Source organism: Hylobates moloch, unplaced genomic scaffold, assembly GCF_009828535.3.
Source record: "Hylobates moloch isolate HMO894 unplaced genomic scaffold, HMol_V3 SCAFFOLD_18, whole genome shotgun sequence".
NCBI lineage: Eukaryota > Metazoa > Chordata > Mammalia > Primates > Hylobatidae > Hylobates > Hylobates moloch.
The window spans coordinates 75723200-75748974 of NW_026652293.1; the positions used below are offsets into that span (position 1 = coordinate 75723200).

General features: G+C 40.1%; 2 protein-coding genes across 17 annotated transcripts in view; one reads left to right on the forward strand and one right to left on the reverse strand.

The window, feature by feature from the left end:
* Positions 1-22559, reverse strand: part of CEP170 (centrosomal protein 170) — a 131533-nt gene extending 108974 nt beyond the window's left edge. For 10 of the 11 annotated variants that reach the window (XM_058430697.1, XM_058430696.1, XM_058430695.1 and 7 more), the window contains exon 1: positions 22478-22559. The gene's annotated coding sequence lies outside the window, so the exon portion shown is untranslated. Of the gene's footprint in view, positions 1-21773; positions 22188-22477 lie in introns of those variants that run through there. The other variant, XM_058430687.1, reaches the window with a different exon arrangement.
* A 271-nt stretch (positions 22560-22830) lies between these two features.
* SDCCAG8 (SHH signaling and ciliogenesis regulator SDCCAG8) overlaps positions 22831-25775 on the forward strand; it is a 251048-nt gene continuing 248103 nt past the window's right edge. For 3 of the 6 annotated variants that reach the window (XM_058430700.1, XM_058430698.1, XM_058430701.1), the window contains exon 1: positions 22831-22967. In XM_058430700.1, coding sequence (XP_058286683.1) covers positions 22884-22967 — 84 coding nt within the window. In that variant the 5' untranslated portion in view covers positions 22831-22883. Of the gene's footprint in view, positions 22968-23481; positions 23682-25775 lie in introns of those variants that run through there. The other 3 variants (XM_032137418.2, XM_058430699.1, XM_032137422.2) reach the window with 2 other exon arrangements.

Here is a 25775-nt window from a genome sequence, read left to right on the forward strand (position 1 = left end):
ATGCCACGACAGAGATAAGCCTAGGGTGTTACTAGAACAACAGGAGGTTGTCATTACTCCAGACATGGATGGTGACGGTAGGGATGGTATCATTCTAAATCAACACAGAGCTGAAATACACAGACACTTTTTCATCTTTGTATCCCTTAAGCCTACCCCAATGCTTCATCTACAGTGAGCATTTGACAAGCTATTTTCAATGAATGAGTAGCTTTGGCGCTGCTACAAAGTCTTGAAGTGAGGATAACCTAGAAATCTCCAGGGGCAGGAGGTGAAATTAATCATCTAACCTTTGACAGCAATTAAATCTAGCCATTAAAAAAATCCTAGTTATAGTCCTCTTCAGCTGTCTCTTTCTTATTCTTTTTGTCACATAAAGCTGTTTTTACTAGCGATCTGAGAAAAGTTGAAAGCTCAGACACTTGGGTGTCAGATGGATGTGAACACTCGCACAGCATCACAGTTCCATTTACATGGAACTATCATTACATTTACATTTAAAGCTATCATTAACTTTAAAAACTGACTTTCCTGCTCAATCAGAGTTCTTTTCATGATTTAATGGACTAAAATGTTAATATCTAAGTTTTACATTCTAAATAAACATGAAACAAAGAAAAACTCTACAGTTATTGAGCAGAGCACACAGCTTCACTACACAGGTTTCAAAATTACATACATTTTACTGCTTTTTAAAAATATTTTAGGCCAGGCGCGGTGGCTCACGCCTGTAATCCCAGCACTTTGGGAGGCCGAAGCGGGCGGATCACGAGGTCAGGAGATCAAGACCATCCTGGCTAACACGGTGAAACCCCATCTCTACCAAAAATACAAAAAAGTAGCCGAGCGTGGTGTCAGGCGCCTGTAGTCCCAGCTAATTGGGAGGCTGAGGCAGGAGAATGGTGTGAACCCAGGAGGCAGAGCTTGCAGTAAGCCGAGATTGTGACACTGCACTCCAGTCTGGGCGACAGAGCAAGACCCCGTCTCAAAAAAAATAAAAATAAAAATAAAAAATATATATATTTTTAAATGTTGCTCCTAGTCACATATCATTCAAATCGAGGAATGATGGCAAGAGGGGTCTAAATGATGTTAATTACTATAATACTTGGGACAGGCAGTAATAAATAAGTGCACTTGATATAGGACAGTATTACAAGAGAACTACAATAGTGCACCATATCACCCATAAAAAGAAACTGGTTTACTCAGATTATTAAGCCTGAGAAAAAATCATTATTCTATAAATGATAGTCAGTGTATACAATTACTTGAGCTAAAACACATGTTAAGGGCAGTCTATCCTTATGCTCCGGCAATTGGCTGGCTGACTCATCACCAGATGGCTTTACAGAGAACAAACCTTCTCTTACCCCACAACTCCTGCTATTGCAGAGAAAGAAATACTTGGCCTCACATTAGGACTATTGGTCTACACAGTAGGAAAAGAAATAGCTGGCCTCACATTAGGACTATTGTCTACACAACAGAAAATAGTTTCCTCTAGCCTATGCATTTCTCATTTTAATAAGATATTATCTACTTAGGCATCCATGTGACAACTTTACTTTTGGTACCAACAGGCATGAAAGGGTGACAATATTCTCCATGGGGTCAGCCCAGCACCTAGCTTTGTTTCCTGAAAGAATAAATCATAGGAGAAAGAAGATCTGGTTTTCTTAATAAAATCAATGAAAATCTAAACAAAGGGGGTTAAAAGTGATACACTTTACCTTACAAAATTGTAATTTGAGCCAGCAGTAAAGCTTATCAACTGAAACACACTAAGGCATTGCATCAACTGGCATTTGTAATTTTGCCACGTCTTTTTACTCCATCTACCAAGTATCTAAAAGATACAATTTTAAACAAATGTATAAATTCAGGAATCCTATTCACATTTTCATCCCTAACAGAAACTATATCCTCAACACCAGAAGTCTGTCTTTTGATGCCACGTATTTCTGAAAATGAAGAAATAATTAGGGGTGGCATTTCAACTAAGGATTCATTATCAAATCAAGTCCAAATATACGTCATAATAACTCAGGATCAAGTAAAATGCAAATCATATATTATAAAAGCAAATGGTTTTATTCATAATTGGTAGCATTTATTGACTACTTAATAAGAGTCTGGCACTGTTCTAAGAATTTCACATATAGGTATGTATACAGACACAATTGGTTTTAGCTACAAAAATTCTTCAAGCTCTAGAAAATGGACATAAACATTAGATACTGATTACACATATGGATTCCATTTTATGGAGTACTATAAAATAAAACCCAGTTTGTTTCTTCATTCACAAGTAGTAAGCACTATAAGATACTGGGGAAAGAGAATGGATCAAGATAGAAAAAGTTCCTAATCTCATAGAAGCAAAAATAAACAAATAACTAAATAAATGAATAAGAAAACTTCAGGGGTGGTGGGAAGAAAGAAACATGAAAAAACAAAGAGGACAGGATAACTCGGGTGGTGCTCTTTAGGCTGGGGTGGTCTACGGAAATATCTTTGAGAAACTAACATATGCTTAGAACACATTCAAAAATTCAGCTCTGCTGTATAATTAATTTGATCTGGCACACATAATGAAATATACTCTTGGAAAAAATTCATTTATTTAAAATCTCCACCCTTATTTATATAGTTACTCCAAAAGAATAAATCCACAGCTGTATTTTTTTTGGATACTTACCAAGATACTTGTTTCATGCTCATGTGAACAAACTCATTACTGGGAAAATTTCTGCTTTCATACACTCATGTTTATTCTGGTATGACTACGCTAAATTTTACCTTTATCATCTGCCATATACATTATTAATTCTTTTGTGAAAGGCAATTAAAACAAATAGGTATAAAGAAAAAATATAACCTGCAACTTAAATTTCATATAGCATTAAAACTAAAAAAACACTTCTCATAAAAATAAGTGAAGATGACATTCCAATACCAAGCCACATATTCTATGTCTGAGTTTATTATATACTTTTAACAGAAGATTTGGATTTGATGGGAAAAGCTAGCAAGTCAGCGATTTAATAAAAGATTTCTTCATAAAAACCATTCAATAAAATGCTTAAAGAAAATACCTAAGAAAAAACAAGTTATACTTTTCCATAAATTATCTAGGCATTAAAAATTCTTACTAGGTTTTCCTTGCCAGTTTATGAAAAATGTAAAGTCTGACTTGTTTGCTTTTGTAGAACTGTACTACCCTCATTAAAGCATAATTTTGGTGCTTTACACCAAAAAATCAATTGACTTAGATTCAGACATTTATCAAGTACCTCCTTTGTGCCAGTAACTGTGCTAACTGCTTCTATTAATACTTGCATTCTTTAACTCCCAAAACAAGCATTCAAGAAACATTTTGCCCTTAAGAAAACTAAAGTTAAACGCTTATTCAAGGTTACAAATGTAGTATAAACAAGAACCACCTAGATTCAAATCTGGGCCTTCGGCTACCAAATATGGGGCTTTTCCCACAAATCACTATCTCATTTGTATTTTTCTTAAATATACCTTAAAATGATGCAGGTGATTCTGCCAGTCTCGGATTTGGCTAGAGTTGGAGTATGACTGATATGCGATATATTGTAACTTTACAACGAGTTCTCTGACACTCTGTTTGGGCAATAAATGCTGACAGTTCATGTAAATTTCAACCTATTTTCAATCTTCTCAGCCTCCTATTTGGCCACCAGCAGGCTCTGAGATTCTCTCCTCGAGAAGTTCACAGACAAGAAAGAACCAATCAGTTATTAAAACCAAAAACCAAAAATCAGCTGACCAAAAATCAGCGGATCAATCTAGAGAAATGAGGGAAATTTAGTAAACTGGGGATTAGAAACCTAGAATCTGAAAGAATAGTAAACTATCTCCAGGTTCACTAAATAACTATAAATCTGAAAAACTGTCAGATCATAGAGCACTAGGAGCAGGAAAAGACACACAAAGCTGTTTCAAAGAGCTGAAACTGTCTACAGGAGGGAGTGACAATGGGAAGAAAGCAGTCTGGGTTAAGGGTCTGTTAAGACCCTGAAAGTCAAATGCTTTGACTCACTGTTCTTAGCTCACTCATGACAACAATTTCTCTGCCATTTGTCTGCAATTAATTTTAGCATATCACTAATTCTTGTGCCCTTTAAAAATGGTTTCTGTTCATCTTCAATACCTTTTCTGATTCACTATAATTAACTATTTGGGAGGTGGGTACAAATAATTTCCATTGCAGTATCAGTATAACATATGAAAAGTGAATTGAAACTTCAAAGTGTAGAAAACTGAAATGTCTCAGAGTCTATTTTAAGCAAGAATGTATTTAGTGAATATATCACTAACACACTTTACTGTATAACAGTAAGTTGCTAATTACTAGCCTAAATTATGCAGTTTTTCTTTTTATCTTCATGTTAAATTATAATTTTTATAAATATCTCTATACCAGCACTGTGCAACAGACTGTGATGATGGAAATATTCCTGTCCAATACATTAGCCACAAGCCATGTGTTACTATTGAGCACTTGAAATACAGCTAATACAACTAAAAAGATGAATTTTAAATTTCATTTAATTTTAATTCACTTAAATTTACATATTCATACATGGCTAGTGGCACTCTAGCTAGTTCAGCTCTCAAACTAACAAATGACACTATTATTTACCTTAAGGATTGCTTTCATTAAATACCTCATACTTACAGCATATCAACATGCAGAATAGCTGATAGAATAACACATACTGGAAAAGAAAATTTTAATCTAATCAAAAGAAAATAAAGTGCTTTGTATTTTAATTTACTTAAGATAATATCACTATAGGCCAGGCATGGTGGCTCACACCTGTAATCCCAACACTTTGGGAGGCCGAGGAGGGTGGATCACCCTGGGGTCAGGAGTTCGAGACCAACCTGGCCAATATGGTAAAACCCCGTCTCTACTAAAAATATAAAAAATTAGCTGGGCCTTGTGGCAGGTGCCTGTAATCCTAGCTACTGGGGATGCTGAGGCAGGAGAATTGCTTGAGCCTGGCAGGTGGAGGTTGCAGTGGGCCGAGATTGCACCACTGCACTCCAGCCTGGGCAACAGAGCGAGACTCCATCTCAAAAAAGATAGCATCATTATGACTTTTGTACAAATTAGTAAATTATATAAACAATCGGGTCTATCTTTTGTCTAAAATTTTTAAGTATTCATTGTATTGGCAAGACTGTTCTTTCATATACTGTAATTCTTAGGCTATGGATGTTTAAAGTGATTAGGTTTATGTTTACCAGAATGCCATGAGGTATGTAACAGTTCGATGGAATTGTTCTGTAGTTTGATTAGTTCTGAGAAGGTGAAATACAAGAATTCTCTTAAGGGAGGGAATCGCTAGGCACAGCCAGCCTAAAGAATACTGAACACTGGGAGGCCGAGGTGGGAGGATCACTTGAGCCTAGGAATTCAGGACCAACCTAGGCAACAAAGTGACACCCCATCTCTACAAAAAAATAAAAAAAAAAATTGCTGGGTGTGGTGAGGTGCACCTGTAGTCCCAGCTACAAGGGAGGCTGAGACAGGAAGATTGCCTGGGCCCAGGAGGTCAAGGACACAGTGAGCCAAGACTGTGCCATTGCACTGTAGTTGGGGCAACACACTGAACTGTCCTGGAAAAAAAAAAAAAAAAAAAGAATAGTGATATATTTCATTTAGAGAAGAACTTCCGCAATTTTGAGGGTAAAAAGAAGCTAACATAGATAAAAGATTATTGGTATTAATAGCCAACAAGTGGAAGCAACCCAAAACCTACTGGTAGATACATTTTTTAAAAGTATAATTTTCCTCATTATATTTGAATTTTCTCTTAGCAAACGTACTAGAGTGTACAGTATATATATATATATATGTATTAAAGAAAAACTCAAATCATCTGATCAGAAAGTAATTTTATAACAGAACTCAGTCCACATATTAGTAAATTTGAATTTCCAAAGTCAAAGTAATTTTTGGAATTTGAACTATGGTGCTAATAGTTCATGGTTGAAAATGTCCTCTGTTAAATCTAATGATCTCTAGTATTGCTATCTTAAATTACCTCTCAATATCTTTGACCATTCTTGCCTTCTACAAGTATCAGCCTGGTTTCCTCTCACTTCTGTGGACACTCCTCAATCTCTTTGAAAGTGTCTACTCTTTCTTTAAATTCTGTTTTTACGGGGTTACTTCCCTATACATAATACCTTTGGGACTTCTTTGAAAACCCTGGGCTTCCAATATTGCTTATTATAATGTTACACATATAATTTCAAGTCAAAACCTTTTTTACAAGATCCAGACCTTCCCTCTGCTTACGAGTCATTTCCAGTTCAAGGTCCTCACGGACTCCTCAGATTTAATTTTTAAAAAACAGAAAGAACCCTTTCATCTAAGGAAATGTGCCTTTTTTCCTGTTCTCCCTGTCTTAGTGAATGGCATCACCAACTGCCCAGATATTTTCTCTCCCACTCCCGCTTTATTTAGGTAAGGCATTATGTCCCTTTGATTCCACATCCTAAATATCTTTCTTGGTGCCTTTCCTCTTATCCCACTGGTTCTTACCAATAAATTACTGCAAAACTCCTTTACCTGAATCCCTTGTCTCTAGCCTCCCACTCTCCAAATCCTTCCTCTATCCAGCTATCGAAATTACGTTTATAAAAGTAAATGTAATAATTTCACTCCCCAATTTTCAACAGCTCCCTGTAGAGTTCAAGATAGAATTCAAACTCTTCAGTTTTAAGTAAAAAGCCCTGTTATCTCCCCATGTTACTCTGCTCCTCCCTTGTATTCCATGTCCAACTGAATTTGAAAATGAAAGCTCCATGCTGTCCCAAGACCTTTCATAGTGAGCTTCCCAGCAAGCACTTCCCCCAGAAAAACACCCATAGAATTACCAGTCTCTCAATTCTGATCACCTATCTTGCCCTTCACATATACCTACAGCAACTCCTAAACTTCTTTGTACAAAATATATTTATTTTTGTCTATTTTTCCTTATAAACTGAGTTGCTTGAGTAAAGTGGCTATTAGTAATCCTGGTATCTCTTGTACCTTGTATGGATGCCTGAAACTTTAGTAAATGTTCAGCAAATATTAATAGGTAATAGTGGCACAATATAAACTTTTCTGGTGAAGTTTTATCAATAGGCCAATAGCCATACTAGAAATCTGACATAAAATTCCCTGGGAATTTTCTGATTACTTAGTAATATGAATACAATCTGGCCGGGTGTGGTGATGGCTCACCCCTGTAATCCCAGCACTTCGGGAGGCTGAGGAGGGTGGATCACCTGAAGTCATAAGTTTGAGACCAGTCTGGCCAACATGGTGAAACCCCGTCTCTACTACAAATACAAAATTAACCAGGCGTGGTGGCACATGCCTGTAATCCCAGGTACTCAGGAGGCTGAGGTAGGAGAATTGTTTGAACCTAGGAGGTGGAGGCTATAGTGAGCTGAGATCACGCCACTGCACTCCAGCCTGGACAACAAGAAACTCCGTCTCAAAAAAAAAAAAAAAAAAAAAGAATACAATCCATTTAATACAAAATAAATCAGACTAGAATTGCAATAAGCAATCCATGATCAGTTTCAAGATTCATCTCCTCACTTTGAAAGTGAAGCCGTTCACCACCACGGTTAGACGTTCCACCTTATTTCCTAAGAAGACAACCCTTAGTTAAGGAGATCACCTTAAGCTAATGGCTCTTAGACCTGGAATCACTTGTGGAGATTTTTACACACAAGAACACTTCTATGTGTATATGTATTTATCAATGTCTAGGCTTCATATTTGAAGACTTGAACTTATAATGTAACTGGTAAGGTATGAGTATCTGTATTTTTTTTTTGAAATTCTGCAGATTTCACTGCGGGCAGATTAAGATGCACTTATTTATTTATTTTTGAGACAGAGTTTTTGCTCTGTTGCCCAGACTGGAGTGCAATGGCACGATCTCAGCTCACTGCTACCTCTGCCTACTGGGTTCAAGTGATTCTCCTGCCTCAGCCTCCCAAGTAGCTGGGATTACAGGTGCCTGCCGCCATGCTTGGCTAATTTTTGTATTTTTAGTAGAGATGAGGTTTCACCATGTTGGCCAGGCTGGTCTTGAACTCTTAACCTCAGACGATCCTCCCGCTTCGTCCTTCCAAAGTGCTAGGATTACAGGCGTGAGCCACCGTGCCCAGCCAGAAGCACTAATTCAAACAACAAAGTGCTTAATATTCCATTTTCACACTATGAAAACAAAGTTCAAAGTTTTAATAATATCTAAATGAACAGAGAATTGTAGAAGGCAAATTTCATTTTGTGTAGGAGGGTGCCTCTGAACATAAAAATGAAAATTTAATGAAACACAACTTTTTGCAAGAATTACTTAGAAGTACTAAGGAATATGAATATTTTGAATCACAGATTCGGTTCAGACCAAGTGTTGCAAACTACAGGTGTGCTCCACATTAAGACTACAAAAATAGAATATGCAAAACAGAAAAACCGGACACTAGCAATTTAATCGCCTTATAAAACAATGTTAACAACATCCCTTTCTTTACCAAAATGCCATTATAACTAAAATAACTGCTTTGTGAATTAAAACATAAGAATGCTTCACCTTCTATAAAGGTATTTTAAAATATAAAAGAAGGTGACGATATGATGAGAGCTATAAAGAGATTATCTTAAGTATATCAAGAAAATGTAGGCCGGGAGTGGTGGCTCACGTCTGTAATCCCAGCACTTTGGGAGGCTGAGGCGGGTGGATCACTTGAGGTCGGGAGTTTGAGACTAGGCTGGCCAGCATGGCAAAACCCCGTCTCTACTAAAAATACAAAAATTAGCTGGGCGTGGTGGCAGGCGCCTGTAATCCCAGCTAATCGGGTGGCTGAAGCAGGAGAATCCCTCAAACCCGGGAGGCAGAGTTTGCAGAGAGCCAAGATCTCGCCACTGCACTCCAGCCTGGGTGATAGAGCAAGACTCTGTCTCATTAAAAAAAAAAAAAAAAAAAAAAAAAAAGTACATATTTTCTAATCTCTCAAATAGACTCCTTCAGCTTGGATTGCATGGGGTGACAATACAGGAGGGTAGGGGGAGCGGGCTATGAAGTTGACTAGGAAGATCAAAAAGAAAGAAATAGAAAAGGTATTAGAGCAGAGGAAAAGCACAATGTACTGATTTAGAATGCAGACTGGAGGAGGGGACTACAAATTGGGCCCAAGAACAAGAGAGAAAGGAAAGTCAAACACTAGAAATCCTAGTGGCAAAAGCAGACATCTGAGAAGTAGATGAAAGCAAATGGTTGCCAAAACAGCATTCTTTGATGAACTATTCCTACCCTCATCTTGTTATATTTGCAGGGCAGAGGATGTTAATTTGGAATTGACCCAATATCCACTAGGAAAAGGTGCCAGATTCTAGTGATGAGTTATATTCTTTTTTCTTTTTTTGGGACAGTCTCGCTCTGTCGCCCAGGCTGAAGTGCAGTGGCGCGATCTCTGCTCACTACAAGTTCCGCCTCCCGGGTTCACGCCATTCTCCTGCCTCAGCCTCCTGAGTAGCTGGTACTACAGGTGCCCGCCACCACGCCCAGCTAATTTTTTATATTTTTAGTAGAGACGGGGTTTCACCGTGTTAGCCAGGATGGTCTCGATCTCCTGACCTCATGATCCACCCGCCTCAGCCTCCCAAAGTGCTGGGATTACAGGTGTGAGCCACCACACCTGGCCAATGAGTTATGTTCTAAATGTTACTCACAATAAACACTAGACCTGCTTCTGCCAGATACCAAACAGTCCCATCCTCTTGTCCCCAGGGTATGGTACCCTCCCCAAAGTTCTAAATTTTACTTTATTTACCTTTCACCAACTTGGATTCTATTTGTTCATACCTCTCCAATTTACAAATTTTGAATCCTTTTTTTTTTTCCCTCCGAGACGGAGTTTTGCCCTATCACCCAGGCTGGAGTGCAGTGGTGCAATCTCGGCTCACTGCAACCTCCACCTCCCGGGTTCAAGCAATTCTCCTACCTCAGCCTCCCAAGTAGCTAGGATTACAGGCCTGTGCCATCACGCCCAGCTAATTTTGTATTTTTAGTAGAGACGGGGTTTCTCCATGTTGGTCAGGCTGGTCTCGAACTCCCGACCTCAGGTGATCCGTCTGCCTCGGCCTGCCAACGTGCTAGAATTACAGGCATGAGCCACTGCGCCCGGTCCTAAATTTTGAATTGTTGACTCTTTATAGTAGATCCTTAACATTCTGGAATGTGTTACACACCACTTAGAATCATAGAGAAAAGGCTAGGCATGGTGGCTCATGCCTATCATCTCAGTGCTTTGGGAGGCTGAGACAGGAGGATCGCTTGAGCCCAGGAGTTTAGGGCTGCAGTAGGCTATGATCATGCCACTGCACTCCAGCCTGGGCGACAGAATGAGAGGGAGGGAGGGAGAAAGGAAGGAGTCATAGGGTAAAACTTAAAGCAAGGGCTCTCATTTTTTACTAAATAGACCAACACAGAATTCCTCATGTAGGTAAAGAAGGGTAGGGGGATAGTGGAAGTGGAATGTAGTAAGATATAAAATTTAGAACGAATAATTTACTCCTGCATTTGCCACTAAAGGGTAGAACCTCTAGATCACAGAAACAATATAAGCTTCCCTAAATAGCTCTTTAGCTTAAAAAACAAAAACGAAATTCAACTCACCATTCTGATTTATTTATTTACTTATTTTTTGGAGATGGAGTCTTGCTCCGTCACCCAGGCTGGAGTCCAGTGGGGTGATCTCAGCTCACTGCAACCTCTGCCTCTCAGGTTCAAGCGATTCTCCTGCCTCAGCCTCCCGAGTAGCTGGGACTACAGGTGTGCACTGCCATGCCCGGTTCATTTTTGTATTTTTTTAAAGTAGAGACAGGGTTTCACCATGATGGCGAGGCTGGTCTCGAACTCCTGACCTTGTGATCCGCCTGCATCAGCCTCCCAAAGTACTGGGATTACAGGCAGCAGCCACCACGCCCGTCCATCATTCCTCTTTAAAAGTAGGCACCCCCCCACACACACACACACACAAATGCCCTACCCCCAAAAGGAATAACTCAATGTCATCTGTGTCAATTTAGTTAGCTACCTGTTTACAGAAATACCTAGTGCACCAATACTACTGGAGTGAAAAACAGTATGTTCATTTTTTAACTGTCTTTATTAATATAACAGTGATTGGTTGGAAAATATTTCAATAGTACATTTGGAAAACGTAAAACTGAAACATAATTAGCCTCAATTAATTTAAGAGCACTTTAGTTAAACACACACAAATACTAATATCTGCAATTTACTTTGAAATGCATCAAAATACAAGATACGCTGATGAATGGAATGATAAATAAATGGCTAGGTATGTGATAAAACTGCTATCGTGTTCCTAGTAGAATCAAGATGGTGAGTATATGAGTAGTCATTGTGAAATTCAACTGTCCTGTACATTTGAGAATTTTCATTACAAAAAAAAGAAAAAAATCTAGAATAACCCCACCCCCGCCCAAAATAGAGAGCTCCTTGTATCTCACACTCACACACACACACACACACCCACCCTCAAAAACTTACCTCCCAATTTAACTCTAGTGAAAAGAGGAAACTAAAAAACAAATCGTTTAGAAAGTAGAAATTCTGGGCCAGGAGCTGTGGCTCACGCCTGTAATCCCAGCACTTTGGGAGGCTCAGGCAGGCAGATAGCTTGAGCTCAGGAACTTGAGACCAGCCTGGGCGACACGCTGAAACCCCATCTTTACCAAAAACAAAAAAAAATTAACTGGGCGTGGTGGCGTGGGCCCTGTATTCCCAATTACTTGGGGGACTGAGGCAGGAGGATGGCTTGAGCCCAAGAGATCGAGGCTGCAGTGAGCGAAGATCCCCCCACTGCACTCCAGCCTGGAGGACAAAGTGAAACCCTGTTTCACAAAAAGAAAAAAAAAAAGAAAGTAAAAACTCTGGAGAGTTACACAATAAACTGACACAGCAGGCTATATATGACTAAATACATTCTAAAAAAAATCAATTAACACACTTGTGTGTAAAAATTCAAATCACAAATACGACAGGCATGTATTTAATAAAATTTTATGTAGTGAGATTATTTCATAAGGAAAAGGAAATGAGAAATTTGACTATATACATGTTAAAATATTTGTTGGGTAAAAATAACAAATTTAAAAGGCAATGACAATCTGGGAAAAAATTTTACAGTATCTATTACCCAAAAGTTATTACAAGTGAGGGGAGCAGGGTGATACAACAGAAGTATGGTGATCCTAGAATCTGCTACCAGTGAATATAATGATGAACATTCCTTTAGAAAAATAAGCAAAAGGCACACATACAAGCAATTCAGATCAGAAATACAATGGCCAATAAGCATATTTTTTAAAAATGTTAAGTGTTATTGATAAGAGAAATTTAAATAAGGTTTTTTTTTTTTTGGTTGTTGTTCATCAAAGTGGCAAAACTGTCCAGATTGGGTGGCTCATGCCTGTAACCCCACTACTTTGGGACGCTGAGACAGGAAGACTGCTAGAGCCCAGGAGTTTGAGACCAGCCTGGGCAACAAAATGAGACCTTGTCTCTATAAAAAAATAAAAAACCTTGGCCAGTGCTGTGGCCCACGCCTGTAATCCCAGCACTTTGGGAGGCCGAGGTGAGCGGATCACGAGGTCAGGAGTTCAAGACCAGCCTGACCAACATGGTGAAACCTCGTCTCTACTAAAAATACAAAAATTAGCCAAGTGTGGTGGTGTGTGCCTGTAATTCCAGCTACTCAGGAGGCTGAAGCAGGAGAATCGCTTGAACCTGCGAGGCAGAGGTTGCAGTGAGCCGAGATCTCGCCACTGCAATCCAGCCTGGGAGACAGAGCGAGACTCCATCTCAAAACAAACAAACAAACAAAAAAAACAAAAAAAACACAAAAAAGAAAACAACAACAAAAAACTTAGATGGGCATGGCAGGCTGCCTACAGTCCCAGCTACCTGGGAGGCTGGGTGGGGAGGATCCCTTGAGCCCAGGAGGTAAAGGCTGTGGCAAGCCATGATCACACCACTCCACTCTAGCCTGGGTAACAGAGTGGGACCTTGTCTCAAAAAAAAGAAAAAAGAAAGCCAATTTTAAAAAAGATATGTAATATTCAGCACTGACGAAGGGGTGAAGAAACACACAGTTTCATATGCCAGTGGTAGAAGAATAAACTGATACAAACTGGAGGGGGTAATTTTATTAAAAAGTTAGAAAATGTTTAACTAGTAGAATTCTGCATTTGTATCTGCATTGTATTTTAACCATAATTTGTTGAAATCAAAGTTTTCTTTGATTTGCATAGAAATTCAGAGTTAGAAATGTCCATTATAGCGTTGTTTACTTTTTTTTTTTTTTGAGACAGAGTCTCGCTCTGCCACCCAGGCTGGAGTGCAGTGGAGCAATCTCAGCTCACTACAACCTCTGCCTCCTGGATTCAAGTGATTCTCCTGCCTCAGCCTCCTAAGTAGCTGGGATTACAGGTGTGCACCACCAGGCCCAGCTAATTTTTGTATTTTTAGTAGAGATGGGGATTCCCCATGTTGGCCAGGCTGGTCTTGAACTCCTGACCTCAAGTGATCTGCCGGCCTTGGCCTCCCAAAGTGCTGGGATTACAGGCATGAGCCACCGTGCCCGGCCTGTTGTTTACAATTTTAAAAATACATTTAATTTTCATAAATTGTACGTAAGTAGATTACATGTTTGAGAAGACAGATTCTATGCCACATTAAAAGTTAGAGCCAGAAAGTTTAACTTCATGATAAAATGTTACCAAATTAAACGAGAATAGACAAGAATACAAAACAGGGTTACCGGCTAGTGGGATTATGATAGTACTTAATGGTAGAAAATCTTGTTTTCTAAATTTTCTGCCATGTATTAGGATTAGATTTGTAATATAAAAAAGTATTAAAAAATAAAATGGCCTTCAATTTGCAATGCATTATATGCATTTTTTATCCAAGGAGAAGTATTTAATGACCAGCCATAGCAAATCATATTATATAAGGTCTGCAAGATACCTATGTATTGTGAAGTTATTGTCCTATTGTCTCAAAAAGCTTACCACAGAAAGTCCTGTATTTGCGATGTTCCTTTTTCACCAAAATAAGTATTTTGCACTTTACCCCTATTATCATCAAGCAGACTCATTTCCCCTATCCTCCTGTTTCCTCAAATCAGTTTCTGGCTGGCTGCCTAGAGTTCAAAACCCCTAAGCAGTCCCTAAGCTTTGAATTTGCACTTTTTCTATTCCATGTAACATGTGACAAACCATTACTCAGTTGAACACCTTCCAGAAAAAAGTCAGTTAAAAGAAGAAAGTCTTCCTGGCTGGCCTAGGGGAAAAGAAAGTAAGCAAGCCTTTTAACTTGCTCACTCTTCTACCTAAATTCTCTTTATTTAGACACTGTTTAGAATTAAAGGATGAGTTTAGGATTGGGAAAAAAAGCTATTATCTCAAAGCCTGGTTGTTCTTTTTTTTCTTTTTTGAGATGGAGTCTCACCCTGTTGCCCAGGCTGGAGTGCAGTGATGTGATCTTGGCTCACTGCAACCTCCGTCTCCTGGGCTCAAGCAATTCTCCTTCCTCAGCCTCCTGAGTAGCTGGGATTACAGGCCTGCACCACCACGCCTCGCTAATTTTTGTATTTTTAGTAGAGATGGGGTTTCACCATGTTGGCCAGGCTGGTCTCGAACTCCTGACCTCAGGTGATCCACCCGCCTCAGCCTCCCAAAGTGCTGGGACTACAGGCGTGAGCCACTGCGCCTGCCCTGGTTGTTCTTACCCTCTTTCTAGCATCAAGCCCTTTTCTCTACCCTCAAGAATATTATAAAATGATGTGCAAAACTGCCTACCGGGATAGAATGCATAGGAAGTAAAAAACTATTCCTACAGATTCAAAATGAAAAATATTCCACGGTGAAACTCCATCTCTACTAAAAATACAAAAAATTAGCCAGGCGTGGTGGCGGGCGCCTGTAGTCCCAGCTACTCGGAGAGGCTGAGGCAGGAGAATGGCGTGAACCCGGGAGGCGGAGCTTGCAGTGAGCCGAGATTGCGCCACTGCACTCCAGCCTGGGCGACAGAGCGAGACTCCGTCTCAAAAAAAAAAAAAAAAAAAAGAAAAATATTTTTATTTGCCAACATAGTTCTTCAAATTGAATACTATCAAGTTGGTACCACACTTGGGGCAATAAGGGAAGGAGACCCCTACCTGCAATTATACCTTTCATTTGGTTTTTACATCTACCTCATTTGGCTACCACAATAAACCTCTGAGGTAGCTGGACTATCACCAGCTTCCTGATAAATTCTTCCCATGAAACAGCATCGCTTCTGCTCAAACATCAGAGGCAGCAGCAGCTGCCATACTCATCCGCGTAGGAAATAGCATTGGCCTCTTTATGAGTAAAACTTTGTTCAGGGCTTTAGATTTAGTAGTTGCCAGGGGAGAATAACTGTGAACATTCATGTTGATAAACCAGATTGAAGAAAGGAAATTGCTTTCTCAAGACCATTCAGAAAGAAAGAGGATACTGCCTGATTTCTTATGATTTAGGTGATTAAAGGTGATACAGGTGACTGATCACTCCTTATCTCTAAAAATACTTCCTTTACTTGGCTTGTGGGACAAAACACTCTTCAGTTTCCTCACACCTCACTGGCCACTTTTCAATCCTCCTCGATGGCGCCTTCTCTTTTGCTCAGCTTTGCATGTGGAAAGTACCAATTCTCAATTTTTGTATCTCTTCTCAGTCTAACTCCCTAGCCAAGAGATCCCTTTAAGTCTACTGGTGATGCTTAACATTTAACTATCTTCAGTCCAAACCTCTCCTCTGAATTCTTGACTTGCATATCTAACTGCCTACCTGATGTGTCCACTTGGGTGTTTAACAGACACTTCAAACTTAACATGTCCAAAACATTTGACTCTCTAAAGCCAGAACCTAATAACTTTCACTATTGCCACTACTGTCGCTCTAGTCTAAGCCATTAATGTCTCTTAAACCAGATGATTCCAATCATTTCCTAGCTTATCTCATGGTTCCCAGTGTTTTAAAGAATTTCCAGAGCCATTCCTTAAAAATATAACCCAATTTTTTGGCTTTGCTCAAAATCCTCCAATGAACCCTCACAGCACTTAAAATCAACGAATAAAACCTCTGTGCAACCTCATTTCCTCCTATAAGCACCTTTTCCTCACTCACCTTCAGCCAGTGTTCTCCAAATTCACTTATCCCGTTCCTGCCTCAGAACCACTGCACCTGAGTAGAATAGTCTCCACTCAGATACCTACAAGGCTTGCTTCCTTCCCTAATGCAAGTTCTCTGCTAAATGTCACCTCAGAAAGAGGGATTCCCTAACCACTCTAAGATAGTTCTCAAGGTGTAGCATAGTGGATAAAGAGGCTATTTTTTTGTGTCATAAGAGGGGACACAAAATATATATTTATATTTGCTGGAGGTGAAGAAAAATTCATGGCCAGGCGTAGTGGTTCATGCCTGTAATACTAGAACTTTGGGAGGCTGAGGAAAGAGGATCACTTAAGCTCAGGAATTCAAGACCAGCCTTGGCAACATAGTGAGACCTCATCTCTACAAAAAATTAGCTGGGCATGGTGGCGCACACTTGTAGTCCCAGCTACTCAACAGGCTGAGGTGGGAGTATTGCTTAAGCCCAGCAGGTCGAGGCTGCAATGAGCTGGGATCCTGCCCCTGCACCCCATCCTGGGCGACAGAACAAGACTCTGTCTCAAAAAAAATAAATAAATAAAAATTAGAAAAAAAAGTTCACTGAAGAATACATAAGAAATAATAAAAATAGCTACTTACTGGATTGGCAAAAGTGGTAACTCAGCAGATAAGATGTAGGGTGAAGAGGTTTTTCATATTATTTCTTTTCAAAATATGATTTGAAAACTACCTGAATGAACACTTGAAAATAAATTTAAAATAGCAGTCCTCCATCACTATCTCTTTACCTTGATTAATTTTTCTTCATAGCATCTATCCTTACTTGACTTTATATCATAAAAGAATTATCCATATCCTCCATTATATTGTAAACTTCACCTAATTCCTTTACTACTGGAGGATACAATGGTTTTCTCTTTAATTTAAAAAACAAAACAAGGCCAGGCGCCATGGCTCACACCTGTAATCCCAGCACTTTCGGAGGCCTAGGCAGTGGATCATGAGGTCAGGAGATCAAGATCATCCTGGCCAACATGGTGAAACCCTGTCTTTACTAAAATACAAAAAATTAGCCGGGCGTGCCTGTAGTCCCAGCTACTCGGGAGGCTGAGGCAGGGGAATAGCTTGAATCCAGGAGGTGGACGTTGTAATAAGCCGAGACTGCGCCACTGCATTCCAGCCTGGCGACAGAGCAAGACTCTGTCTCAAAAAAAAAACAAAAACAAAAAGCCCCAAAAGACAAACAAAAAACCCCATCCAAATGGTTTTCATTATTTTTGTGTCACCTTTCCTCCCAGCATCTTTTATGTAACATTTGTTCTATTTATAAATGTGCATGGCTTCGTCCTTGGCTATATTAAGTATATGGCCAGGATGGAGACATAAGAGTTTGGCTTGTTAAATTTATAAATGTCAAAAAGCCAGGAAGGAAAGCTAATCCCTTGGATGACAGAATCATGATTCAAGAAGATCTCAAGTTTTAACTATGGCTACGTTCACGGAGATGAAATTTAATAGGGGGCAATGGTAAAATACTGCTTTAAAAACATCATCTGTGTGTTTATACACAATGGGAGAAATCTAGCTAAGTGTAAAAATGTTGATTTATGTTGACTACATCAGTGGTTTCCAGACCAATTTTTCAGAAAACAAATTAAGAATCAACATAAGGCTGCCAACTTTTTATTGGTTAATTAGGAACACTAAAAGAAAACAAAACCCCATGACCAACATCAAAAGAAACTTAACACCTATCATTAATTAATAGGTGTTACTAACACTATCATTTAATAAAGGCCATTTATGAACATTAGAAAAGGAGAACAAAATCTCGAAAAATAATCCCTTGAATTACATAAACATAACTTGAAAAGCCATGTAACATTTCTCTCTCTCTCTCTCTCTTTTTGCTTTGAATTAGCAGAGATGACTGTTGTTAAAGAGTTGATACAATTTTAGACTTTAAACACAAGTGTATGGCTTGAAATAAGGAAAGGGACAATTTCACTGCACTTTGCATTCAAACCATAACTGCAGAATTAAATATGGAAACAAGATCAGAACACAAAGAATAGCACTGACAAAACTGATTGAATCCAGCTCAGAGATGTGAGGGATGGCAAAGGAAACCATATGAAGTTGGAGGTGTCGTAACATTTAGACAAGAGAAAATCTAGCTAATATATTGAGAAAAACCTCACTTCATCTTACGCCTAAAGACTGAATTGCAACCAATGGGAAGAAGTTATATAGTAAAAGCAGCTACTAGCTCAATTTAAGTAAGATCTTCTTATTACACTTTTTGGAAGCTAAACAGGCTTTCCTATGTCCAGGGAAGGGTTTGTGGAGAAGTTGGACCCAATAACATCTCAGAGATATTAGTAGTGGGTGGCACATTGTATGAGCTGACTTCTAAAGTTCCCTTGAATTCTAAAATTTTATGAACCAGAGTAAGGAAATAAGTGGTACCCTTTAACTTATTAAAAAAGATGAGTAGAAAGAATTTTGGCTTTAGCCAAAAAGACAAAGGTTCAATTATAGGCCCTATCACTTAGGAATGTGTAACGCAGAGGCAAAGTTCAACTAACTTTATGCTTCAAACTTTTTCAATGTGTAAAAATAATACCTTAATTTAGAAGTTTGTTGCATAAATTATATACACACACACCACATACACACAAACTTCCTGGCACTTAGGAAATGCTGAATATTTGGTACGTATTATTCAACGATTCAATAAATACTGTGTTTCAAAGGGTAATATTTTCTAAATCATTTATTAATTATGGATATACTTAAAAAATGACTTGTTCTCTGCTATGTGTCATTTGTTTTTCAGACCTCAACAATGCATGCTTGGGATTCTTTTCCACTTCTATACATTGTGCAATTCCTGTTTGTATGTAAGTAGATTTTACAAGGTTTTCTTTAACTTTGCTTTTGCTGTTTTGTTTTTCCACCTTTATTTGATATAAAAGTGGGCTTTACCAGTAACACACATTGGCTATGTTACTGGCTTTGGCTAAAACATTTCGCTAAACTGGACAATATATCCAGTTTAATCAACCACACTACCAGACAGATGTTTTTTATCTCTCACAATGGCTAACTCACTGCTGAACAATCCTTCATGAAATTTTTCAGTAAGTAAATCAAAATCTAGGGTATTTGATTAGAAATTTTGGTTATTAATGAAATAAAGATATTTCTTCCCATCAAAAGTATCCCATTTCTTAATGAAACAGATCAACACTGAATGCTCCAGTCAATATTATCTACTCACCAAGCATTCTTCAAATGGCATGTAACTGCTCTTTTGTTATACTTCCAGAATAATTTGCAACTGTACAGATATTTTAGTTAGCAATTAAATATCAGGTTGTCTGTCAGATACTTAGTTGAAGAGTACACTGCTTAACATCCCAGTGTTTGGGACCGATAAGAAAGAAAAGTCTTTACCTATTAATTAGTATAGAAAAAATATTTTCCAGGAATAGAATTTTGTGGAATAAAAAACATTTTGACAAAAAAGCTTAAGCATATACAATATTTAGTACTAGATGAGCATTATCTAATTGCAATCAGATACAATAATAAAACTGGTTCTTTTTTTCAGCAGATAAAAAGGAACAAGAAACTGATACTTAGAACAAATCAAACAAATCACGAAGCACAGAATTTTAAAAAGTACCATAACAGCATTAATATGCAGAATGTATGCTAAGGTTTACAGTGTAAATTTCACTATTCTGATGTTAAAATAGGGTAACAGGCAGATTATTTCCATACAAAATAATCTCAGAACACAATGAAATTTATCAGTAAAATACATTTAAAGCATGATTGAACATAATTCCACATACTGAAACTTAGTTACAGATTTTTAAAGTTGAAATTAAAGATAAATAATAAATCCTTTAAAGAAGTCTATTAAAATGCAACGTAAAATTAAACGATTAAAGTTATAAGGGAAGAAAAAAGCACTTTATGGCAAAATCAACCCAATAAAAAACATAATGTTAATATATCTTAAAATGTAAATTCTAGTTTAAGTTGAAAGTAATCACTAATAACTCATTAATGATTACAACTCATTAACTGTGGCAAAATAAACATCATGGGTTCTTGTTATGCGGAAATTTTATTTTTAACACAGCCTATAGAGTTGATCATCATACTATTATAAAATACTATTGATTTTCAAGAAATAATATTAAAACCTAACGGTTAAGTAGCTACCATTAGGTAGTAGGGAAAACACTGCAACACTTCGTTTTTAGGAAAAGCACATGTCAGGACACCTTTCCTCATTTAGTAAGTTACTTTATAAAAGTAAAGGTCCATTTCAGGAGAATTACTACTTTTACATCACAAAGGCAAGAACTAGATTAATAACGGTGAGAATCAAGTTCAGTGATAGTCACAGCCTACTCAAGGAGCACACAGAGAAGCTTTCTATACATTTTCACAAGGTAAAAGGGCTAGGGGGACACAGGAAAGATCACTCTGCAGAATGGACCTTGAGTTTCGTTTGGCTCTGCTTTCCATTAACAGTCTGGCTTGGGCAGACAAGTCAGTTAACTTTCTGAGTTTTAGTGTCTTCCTCTGTCAAGTGCACTTGGGCTCTTCCATGTTATCTACAAAGTTAGGAAGAGCTAAAGGCAGCCCTAGTTTTACTTTTTAAAAAATAATGACACGAAAATACATAAGTTGCTATTCATCAGTGTACTGTTTCCAGAGCTGAATTCCTAAGTCTCTGAAGCATACCCAGTTAGGGTTATACCAGTGAAGATCCAGATACTATAGTCATAATGTCACTCTCTCCTCTCCCATTATTCCTCCACCTGCTCCTCCCCATCCTGCTTTATTCTCTCTTCTGGTGTGTTTTAAGAAGCAACGCCAGCAAACGGCTGTATACATTGTAAGCTTAAGGATTAAATCATTTTAAAAGATGCATTTCCAATCAAATGTATCATCTGCGTCGCCAAATTCCTCCCAAATGGCTGAATTTTCATTAAGAGAATAAAAATGAGTTAACAACTTCGGTAGCAGAAATGTACTGGGCCAGTTGTTTTGTTTGTTTTAATTGCTTAAAAAATAAATGGAAAGATGTATCTATTCCCTCAGGAACATAAATGCATTACCCGCCCAATGAAAAAACAATTCTGCTGGTTCATTTCCCTGACACAACAGCTTCCTTGTCAGGCCCTCTCTAGCCCAGGCTCCAACGTCACCTAGTAATTTTATATTGATCACCTTGGCAGTGCTTGGACTCCAGCAGGCATAGTCCCTGTCTTCCTTACATTCCTCAAAATAAATAAATAAATAAATAAATAAATAAATAAATAAATAAATAAATAAATAAAACTCTACGAAACACCACCGAACAGAGATTCTGTGACTTAGTATACAAATCCCACGTCTTCCCGCCCTGTGTTAGGCAGCTGCAAATGTTATTTTTTCATCGCTTGCATAAAATGGAAGCGAAACGTACCAAAACACTATATTTGAATCCTAGGACAATGAAGCCGACAGGAAGCCACTCTCTCCTCCCCCGGGTTTACTACGGAGCCAGAGCCTCTGCGGGGGGCAGTCGCCTGGCAGGGTGCATGACACCGCGTCTTCCACGCCCTCCCAACGCGTCCAAAAGGCTGCTCGCCTGACCTGCCAACCGCCTCACACCCCAAAACCAACCACACAAAAGGGATCGGCCCGGGGAGCGGCTCCAATCGGGGAAAAATCCCTTCCCCAGCGGCAGCGCAGCCATTCCCTCCAATGCTCCGCCCGCACCCCTCGCAAACTGCTACGGCGGAGGGGGGAGGGCTGCACAAAGCCAGGCGAAAGCTGAAAATGATTCAATGCACTTAGGGGATGCGGAGGCGGCGGCAAGGGGCTCGGGAAAGCCGGGGGGGCCGCAGGACTGGAGCTCCCGGGGGCGGCGGGTGGGGGATGGGAAGGGTGGTCCCGTCAAGCCCCGGGTCCCAGGCGGGCAGAGGGTGGGGGTGGCGGCGCCGCGCGGAGCATCCGGGAAGCGCCCCCTTCGCGGTCCAGCCCCGCCCCCCCCCCCCCCCCCCCCCGCCCCGCGGCGGGCCGCGCCCGAGTCCTCGCCGCAAACCCGAGGAGCAGGATGTGGAAAAGCAGCCGCGGCGGCGGCGGCGGCTGCGGCGCCTACACCGAGCAGCCGATCGCATCACTTACCCCTTCCCGTGGAGAGAGGGACCGGACGGGGGAGGCGGGGCGCGTCGCGTCCCGTGAGTCTTTCGCACGCCGTCGTCCCCCCACCTCGTCGTCGTCGTCGTCGCCGCTGTTGTCGTCGCTGCCGCTGCGGTCGAGCTCCGGGGCCCTCAGCTCCGCTGGGCAATAACGTTATTCCACACACGCCCCACACATAGCGGTAACGGCAAAGAGCGACTGCCTAGTGCGCAGGCGCCTCGGGAAAGGGCGAGGAGCCGGACCCTATCCCCTCCTCCTGCCCACTTCCAACGATCCCTTACTGCGCAGGCGCCAGACACAGACAATGAAAAGGGGTTGTGCGAGGGTCTCACCCACACGCTTTTCCAGCTTGCCCACTGCGCAGGCGTGCCCCGAAAGACCAGCTTGAACAATGAAGAGGACCTCGGCGTTAGGTGGGACCGCAACCAACAAGGACTACAGTTCCCAGTGGGCAGAGCGCCAACTCCAAGTGGAGGTCCGGTTGCTGGGCATGCTAGGAGTTGTAGTGTCGGCCGCCTTTACAATCTAGGCTGTTTGGAAGATTTAGAGCTTCTATTTCTTGAATACTTATTCGACCGTTTTAAAAAATCTTGCAACGAAAGCAGGGTTGAGAGTTTACTATCTGCGTCCTTGAGTATCCTAGGGATCAACTGTTGCATATTAGCAAATTTCGAAGTGTCAAGGCCTTCAGTGAGCCCTTTCTGTCATTTGGGTGGTCCAGGCAGCCAAAGAGTGGGATGGAGGCAGGACTAAACCAGGCTGGGCTGGAGGAAATGGGCGGGGCCTGCAAGCCTGTCTCTTGGCAACAGTCTCTGGCAGCCAAACCGTCCAAGCTAGTGCCTGGGGCGCAGTGGTTTCTGGGAATTGTAGTGTAGCTGGAAGGCTCTCAGGATTGTCGAGCTCGCAGGCTCTGAACGTAAGGACTACAACTCCCGACGTGTAAAGCGAGGGCCAGTGGGTGGGAAGAGCCCCCAAGAGCTCTGTGCGGGATTCTAGGCTCTCCTGTGACAGCCGCGGCAGGAAGCAGGCGGGCGCTCCCCGGCCCCAGGCCTGTTGTTCTCGGAAGGGAGAAAGCTGGACATTTCCCCACGTAACTCCCAGCTCTGGGCCTAGAGTGTGTGCATGGCGAAGTCCCCGGAGAACTCTACCCTGGAGGAGATTCTGGGGCAGTATCAACGGAGTCTCCGGGGTGAGTTGCTCCAAACCTCTGTTCCTAACCCCGAGGTGCCCAGGGCCTAGTGGGCGGGAGCAGACCAGGTGCGTTTCCTAACACCTGGGTTCTGCCCCGTCCAGGCTACAGAGGAGCAAGATGGATGTTGCTGTGGTCTTTTGAGGAGGATGAAATACTTTGATTTAGTTTTTACAGTTAAGCAACGATGTTTCGTCAGATTCCCGTAGTTACCTGAATCAACTCCTTGATCTTAACTTGGCGTCTTTCTCAACCGGCGACAGCAGAAACTCTTGGATAGCTCTATGCCATTTTTGTTCAGTTCCCATACGTTGCTATTGCATCCAATAAAAGTCTGATTCACAGTTTTTACACATTTAAATTATGGCACAGTGGATTGAATGTGATTTATGGTATCGGTGGGGGGAAACACTAATAATTATTTTAATCACAGCAGCCCCCATTTAATTGGTCTAGGCTATTTACATACAGTAAGTCATCTGCAGCTTACACCAATCGTATGAATATTTTACACATGGGGAAATCGAAGCTCAGAGAGGTTGAATTACAGGCCAGAGCCCACACAGCTGGTTAGTTGCAGAGCCAGGTATTATCAGGCTTGCCTTCAAAGCCTATGTTTGTATTTACTAATCAAGCCATAATTACTATTATCAAAACCTTATTAATTTAGATTTTCTTACGACATTACCCTATGAGCAAGTATCTGTACAAGTAAGGTCTGTATTTATTTTCCTTTAAGCTCTGTTGGACTTAATGTCTGTACTTTTAGATGGCGCTGTCACCTTGGACAGCATATATAACATCTAGAAATTTCGATTCTGTTATAATGGAAGTTATGGAATTGTCCATAGGGTTATTGTGGGGAGCAAATGAAATAATCTCCATAAAGCAGTGATTTTAAGACTTCTTAAAATGTTTACCTATAGTAAGAAATAAATTTTATATGGGACATATGTGTACATATAAACTATAAGTTTCACTGAAGAATTTTTATTCTACTAAATGTAATAAACTCTGCTTTCTATTCTGTTGCATTTTCATAACCCTCTAGGTCATGACTGTTTACAACATTTAGAATAGTAAGTTATGAAGCCTGTGTTGTTCTGCATAATATACCTACTATGTGTCAGTGCCTCCTACTATGTGTTAAGCATACTAGGTGCTAGGCATGCAGTAAGGAACAAGACAAAGTTCATATCCCCATGGAGCTTCCGGATTAGTTGGGGAGAAAGACAACAAAAAAAAATTATAGATTACTATGATAGAAAATAAGGGTAAAGATCAGTGCTTACTAGACAAGCACTCATTAAATTTAATTGTTATTTATACTTGTTACTTAGAGCAAAGTGAAGGTTTTTCAATATTAGAAAGTTTATCTTCTCATGACTCTTGATTTTATAAAGGTTACTATGTATTATTAAATCTGTCAGTTGTGTTACAAACTGTCGACATTCTCAGTATTCAAACTGCAGGAGTAAAAAAATCGGTTTTAATGAACACCTTTCTCAACCTACTGATGTTTCAAGAGCTGTTAGATACAAAATAAGCACTTCTAACTTTTCATTTGGAAGCAAGAAAAATACTGTGCACGATGATATGAGTAATTTTAATTTTTAAGATTGGCAAAAATTTTTTGTTTTCATTGAAAGTTTTTCCTGATGCTTCTCTTCCTTTGACCTTATTTTAAGTCTTTATATAATTGTTGGAGGCTATTTAACATGAGGCATTTTGACGCAGTAAAGGGGTTCATTTTAAATTAATGTTATAGTAATATGTTTAGTACTAGTGGTACTGGCCGGGCGCGGTGGCTGACGCCTGTAATCCCAGCACTTTGGGAGGCCGAGGCAGGCAGATCACGAGGTCAGGAGATCCAGACCATCCTGGCTAACACGGTGAAACCCCGTCTCTACTAAAAATACAAAAAAAATTTAGCCGAGCGTGGTGGCGGGCGCCTGTGCTCCCAGCTACTCGAGAGGCTGAGGCAGGAGAATGGCGTGACCCTGGGAGGCGGAGCTTGCAGTGAGCCGAGATCGCGCCACTGCACTCTAGCCTGGGTGACAGAGCGAGACTCCGTCTCAAAAAAGAAAATAAATA